This window comes from Lathyrus oleraceus, chromosome 7, assembly GCF_024323335.1.
Source record: "Lathyrus oleraceus cultivar Zhongwan6 chromosome 7, CAAS_Psat_ZW6_1.0, whole genome shotgun sequence".
Classification (NCBI taxonomy): Eukaryota; Viridiplantae; Streptophyta; class Magnoliopsida; order Fabales; family Fabaceae; genus Lathyrus; species Lathyrus oleraceus.
Window position 1 is genome coordinate 530,074,554 of NC_066585.1, and position 6,290 is coordinate 530,080,843.

Genomic DNA, 6,290 nt, shown 5'->3' on the forward strand with positions numbered 1-6,290 from the left:
ACGGATAATCAATATATTTTTATACCATTTATATTTGACACATTTGGTTCCTATCACCAAAGATAATATATTTATTTACAAATAATCCAAAGGCTCGTGCATAATAATGTTGTATTTCCTAGAATAATGGATGTAATTTTTGAGAGTCGAAAAAAGAATTTTGGCGTAGTTGATTATTTGTTTGTCTCACTCACACACACACACACACACACATACCCCCCCACACACTCATACACAAACACACACACGCACGCACGCAAACACACACACACACACACGCGCATGCACGCCCGCACACGAACAAACACATGCACGCGCGCACACACACACACACACACACACACACACACACGCACACACACACATGTATACACGCACATGTATACACGCACACGCATACACACACACACACACGCACACACACATACGCGCACACACAGACACACACACACACGCACACACACATACACACACACACACACACACACACACACACGCACACACACACACACACACACACGCACACACACACACACACACACACGCACACGCACGCACACACACACACATGCACACACACACACACACACCCATACACACACACCCACACACCCACACACACACACACATACACACACCCCACCCACACACACACACCCATACACACGCGCGCACACACACACACATACACACGCACACACACACACACACACACACACACACACACACAGACGCGCGCGCGCACACACACACACACACACACACACACACATACTAAAAGTTACATGAAACATGCAAAATCAAAGCCGTTTTTTTTCCTTCCATGGTTATGTGAAGAAATAGTGAATAGGAAGATGAACATTCAAAGTCAAAGGCAAAGAAAACAACATTAACAATGAACATGAAGACGTGATGTTGTAAAAGTCAAAGTTTTTAATAAATATATAGAGGTTCTTTCGTTGTCAAATCATAGATGTTCTATGAAGGAAGACTCAAGAAATCAAGAAGAAATAATGATAACATAGGGAGGAACAAATCAAGAAGAAATAGATAATGAAGAAATTGACAAATTTTAGAAATTTGATATAAAATATCAAACAACAAACATTAAGCAAAAAAGGTACATGAAAAGTCCAAAGTGAAAGGGGATTTTTTTTAGTTATTTGAAGAAACAATGGAGAGACAGATTAACATTCAAAGTCAATGCCAAAGAAAACAACATTAACAATGAAAAGGGCGACGGGAAATAGAAAATTGGTTGAGTCAATGGATTATCTTAGAGGAAATGAGAAGAATTTGGAACCTTTGAGAAGAAATGAGAAGAATTTGAAACCTTTGAGAGAGGAAATGAGAAGAATTTGGAACCTTTGAGAGGAAATGAGTTTCTTCTCCAACCTTTATGTCTTAAATGAGAGAGGAGAAAGAAATTTCTTGACAATATTTTGGGAGAGAGGGAAAAAAATGTTTGGTTGAATAGGTTTAAAGGGAGAGAAGGAAATGATTGAGCGGCGGGGTGATGCCAATTGGATGAGAAGGGTATATAATTGGGCAAAACTATTATTATTATTATTATTTGATTACTTTCGAGGACAATTTTTTGAACAAACGAGTAATTTGTAGAAGGGTAATTAGGGAGACATGTTTTAATCTTATTTAAGTAGTTTATTGGTTTTACCATTTTTATTCATTTGCCTTGTATTTATGTATGTTCTTTATTAATATCAATTTTATTATTATTATTATTATTAGACAAAAAAATCATCATAATTCATTTATTTTATATAATTAATAAAATACTCATGCTTTCTTTCTTTTGATTTATGAATTTAATGGAGATACATCAACAATATAAAATAATTTCACATTATCGATCAATCGAATTTCATCATTCAACCATATCATATAAGAAATTTAAAAATACATCAATACAATTTGGCCACATAAACTATCATTATTGAAGGATAGTGTAAAATTATTTTTTACTAACACTTCATATTATTTTCTCTACCTGCCAACACTTAATTAATAACGTTAAAAATATGATTAATTTAATTGAAGAACAATTTATCCAATCCACACTCAAATTTAAATTTAATTCAAGTGCATCAATTGACTATATGTAAAACTACATTTTAAAAAGTAAACAATTAACTACATTTTTGTAGGATATATTTTAAATTTTCAAATTTTTAATTAAACTTGACCCGAATATTTTGTCACCTTCTTTCAAAAATGAAAGTAGAAAAAAAAAAAAAAAACCATTTCTTACCTAGTTCGGATAACGCCCAATTTCAAAATCCTAAAAACCCCATAGCATTTTTCTTACACAAAATGGATGATAAACCCTTCCATTAATCCAAACCAAAAAAAAAAATGTCATCATCAATTCTTCATCACCACCATCTTCTCCTTCTTCCTCTCTTTCACCCTCCAAAAAACTCACTTTCCAAATTCACAACTTTTCAACACCAAAAAAGCCAACACAAAATCAAAGCCTCCACAACACAACTACAATCCCAAACACCAAAACGACGCAACAGAAAAACCAACCCAACCCAAAACGACACATCACAACCCCAAAACGCAGAAACAATCGAAGAAGAATTAGAGGACTACGACGACGCAATCGATTTCCCATACGAAGAACCACCGCTGGTATGCTGTTTCGGAGCAGCGCAGAGGGAGTTTCTCCCTACGGTGCGTGTGCACGAGTTTCCGATGGATCCTGACATTTATTCGGAGTGGAAAATGCTTCAATGGAAGCCTCCGGAGTTTGCTCGAGCACCTGGCGGGCCGTCGTCGAATGTCGCGGTGGCTCATGTTAGGCTGGGCGGGCGGGCGGCTTTGTTGGGGAAAGTTGGGGAAGATGAGTTTGGGGAAGAGATTGTGATGGGTTTGAACAAGGAAAAGGTGCAGACTAGAGGTGTGAAATTTGATTCGGGGTTTAGAACTGGGTGTAGTTATATGAAGGTGAAGTTTGATGGTGGGAAGATGAGAATGGAGACTGTTAAGGAAGCTGCTGAGGATTCTCTTCGGAGTGATGAATTGAATCTTTCTATTTTGAAAGAGGTTATTTTTCTTACTTTAATATGCTAGCATTGTTGATTAATACAATTTTTGCCACTTATGCTTGCTTATTTTTCACTAAAAAATGATTATTGTTAAGAGTATCACATTGGATTGCCACCGGATAGTTATATATTGTCCTACGTGAGATTCTTAAGGCACTCCCTCATATCTAGGACCGGACATCTGAAAATAAATGGTGGGTGGGTCGATAGCAGAAACTGGATCTTAAACCTTTAAATCTGACTCTTGATACCATGTTAAGAAATGTGGTTGGATCTAATTCAACTCTACAAAACTGGCTTGTAGAATGAGGATTACAACCACTTACATTTTTAGGTTATATATCGTCCAAAGTGAGACTCTCAACAGATACTCCCTTCACCTTACGAAGCAATTTTTTAAGTTTTAAGGTATATTGGTTTATCACCTATTGGATCACACCCCTATGCCCTTAGGCGCAAGGGTGTGAAAGAGTCTCGCATTAGATGCTATATGACATGCAATTGCAAAATGTGTTTACACGTGGGAGGCATTCGTCTCGTCTCCTTACAAACTGGTATTTGTAGGGTTGAATTAAGCTCATTTCAAACTTTTAGATTTATCAATATTTTAGGGGACATGCAAAGTCGTATCTGGATTTGATATAATATTGAACTCAATTGATACGAATCTCTATAGTGTAGCTATTTTGGACATGAATCTTGTTTTGAATGTCCGTTTCATTAAGATTAAGATAAATTTTGATTGAGTATGTATGATATACCCTTGTGATGAATCAGGATCCAAAGTTAGTATAGCGATTCACCTTTTTGTCAACTTTTTATAGCCAGACACTTTTCTTTGGTAATTTGATTTATGACTTGAAACTTTAGTTATTGAGGTATATGTATGATGTATCAGTTTATAATTTTGAGATATAACTTGTTTTTACTAAAAATTGTCATGTCATGTCCTTATTGGTGATGTATCTTAGTTTTTTTTTTATGAGATTCAGTTCATGATTCAGAAAATTGGTCTTCTGATTCTCGATTTTGTAACCATCTATAATTATACATTGTTTTCATGTTATTTGGGGAGGGAAACTTTGTCTGATAGGTTAGGTTGGATAATAACTTTGATAGAAATGGTGAAAGCTTGTCAATGTTTTGCCTTTGTTTGGGAGAATGTTTGATAAATATGTTTGTAATATTGATTCGGTTAAAATTGTTTTTTATTGACACCTTCTGAAATGGCAATAATTTGTTAATGTATGAAGAATTCTCTTGTGTGAATAAGATTTGTTGTGACTTTTTTCTGTGTACTATTGCAGGCTAGGATTTTCCATTTCAATGCAGAAGTTCTAACATCTCCATCTATGGAATCAACTTTATTCAAAGCACTTAAGTGGTTCAAAAAGTTCGGCGGTCTTGTGTTTTTTGATTTAAACTTGCCATTACCTCTGTGGAGATCACGCGACGAGACTCGGCAGATAATAAAAAAAGCATGGCAAGCAGCAGACATCATTGAAGTTTCAAGAACCGAGTTAGAATTCCTTCTAGACGAAGAACATTACGTGAGGAAGAGAAATCGTAAGCCACAATACTATGCCGAAGATTACGAACAAACAAAGAATCGTCAAGAGTATTACCATTACAGTGCCGAGGAAATCTCGCCTTTGTGGCATGATAAACTTAAATTCCTGTTTGTGACTGATGGAACATTTAGAATCCACTATTATACCCCTTCTTTTGACGGGGTTGTGGTAGGAACAGAAGATGTTCTCATAACTCCGTATACTTGCGATAGAACCGGCTCGGGCGATGCGATTGTGGCTGCTATTATGAGAAAAATAACCACTTGTCCAGAAATGTTTGAAAATCAAGATGGTTTGGACAGACAGCTACGTTTCGCCATTGCAGCCGGAATTATATCACAATGGACTATTGGTGGAGTTAGAGGTTTTCCTACTGAAAGTGCTACTCAGAATCTGAAAGAACAAGTTTATGTACCTTCCTTGTGGTGATTTGTGCAACCAGAATAGAAAATTTAGCAGTGTCATGAGGCATTTAGTTAGTACTTAATTGTTTCATTATTTATTTATAAGCCCTTTCTAGGAATGTTTGTTTCAACCTCAAATGGGAGCATGCAGAAGAACACAAACAAGATTTTGCAGAAATCGTTTAGTTTGGCTCCAACTCATGTTGTGGAAAAACCATTCGGAAAACCTCAATTCAACAACAAACTTTTTAGCATAGAATTGAATTAGAGGTTGAACAGATAAGACCTTTGTATTACATTTCAATCTGTTCAATCACAGTTGAATTCGATGACTGATATTGGGGTAGATATGAATTTCTTTGAAAAAATGTTTAATCATCTACTATTGAACCACACTATAAATCGAGTTTGGATCTGGGTTCAACCTGGTTTAATCCAATTTTCTTTTTGTTTAAACGGAATTTTTTACCATTTTTAATTTGCAAGGTTCTCAATACACTTAATATGATAAAATCTGAAGAAAAAAAAATACTACTGGGAAGATTCTTTCGATAAAACCTATGCATTTTCATGGGATGAATTGAAAAACTTCTTTTAATCCATTAACTAAATTAAATAAACTAAACTAAGAATTGATTCTCCTATCCTGAGGGGTGGAACACAATAATATTTTTTGAAAATGTCCTTGAAAATTGACAATGTATTTCCGGATGCATCTACTGTACGTCAAATATATGCGTAAATGAGTTTTGTTTTTTTGCTTTAAAATGATCAGGAGATACACTCATTCTTAATTGAGAGATATTCATTTTGTTTTAAATTGAGGAGGATATATACTACTTAATTAATCTTATACGCACCTCACACATAACCAATCGAAGCATATTCATTTTTTCTTAAATTGATTTAGAGATGAATTTCCGCATTAGGTTACGGAGACCCACTTCCGTATTTTCCACTGAACAGTAAATTTTGACATTTTGTTTTTATGAAATACACCGATGCAATAGACCATGCATTAAAAAAATATTATCATAGTCATTTTTTTTATAAATTAAACCATACACTTAATACACAAAATGAAAATGCTATATATGAATAAATCAATCCATAATACAATCACAATAACAAAGTAACAAACAATAATAATATCCATAATGCCTGATACAAGTACTACATAATACAAATACTACACTACTGTGTATGCTAGACCCCTTATTCCTTCATTACCTTCTATACTACAG

General features: G+C 35.0%; 1 protein-coding gene across 1 annotated transcript; it reads left to right on the forward strand.

The window, feature by feature from the left end:
* Window positions 1-2,251: 2,251 nt before the first annotated feature.
* On the forward strand, window positions 2,252-5,124 carry LOC127100327 (fructokinase-like 1, chloroplastic). Its single transcript, XM_051037458.1, has 2 exons — window positions 2,252-3,069; window positions 4,379-5,124. The coding sequence occupies exons 1-2, from the start codon at window positions 2,374-2,376 to the stop codon at window positions 5,069-5,071; spliced, it is 1,389 nt and encodes a 462-aa protein (XP_050893415.1). The 5' UTR covers window positions 2,252-2,373; the 3' UTR covers window positions 5,072-5,124.
* The last annotated feature ends 1,166 nt before the right edge of the window (window positions 5,125-6,290 follow it).

What these genes read in the sequence shown, in the direction of transcription:
- LOC127100327 (XM_051037458.1), top strand. Translation starts at nt 2,374, where the DNA reads ATGTCATCATCAATTCTTCATCACCACCATCTTCTCCTTCTTCCTCTC. An exon ending in ATCTTTCTATTTTGAAAGAG is followed by an intron (nt 3,070 to 4,378) that starts GTTATTTTTCTT and finishes GTACTATTGCAG; the next exon opens with GCTAGGATTTTCCATTTCAA.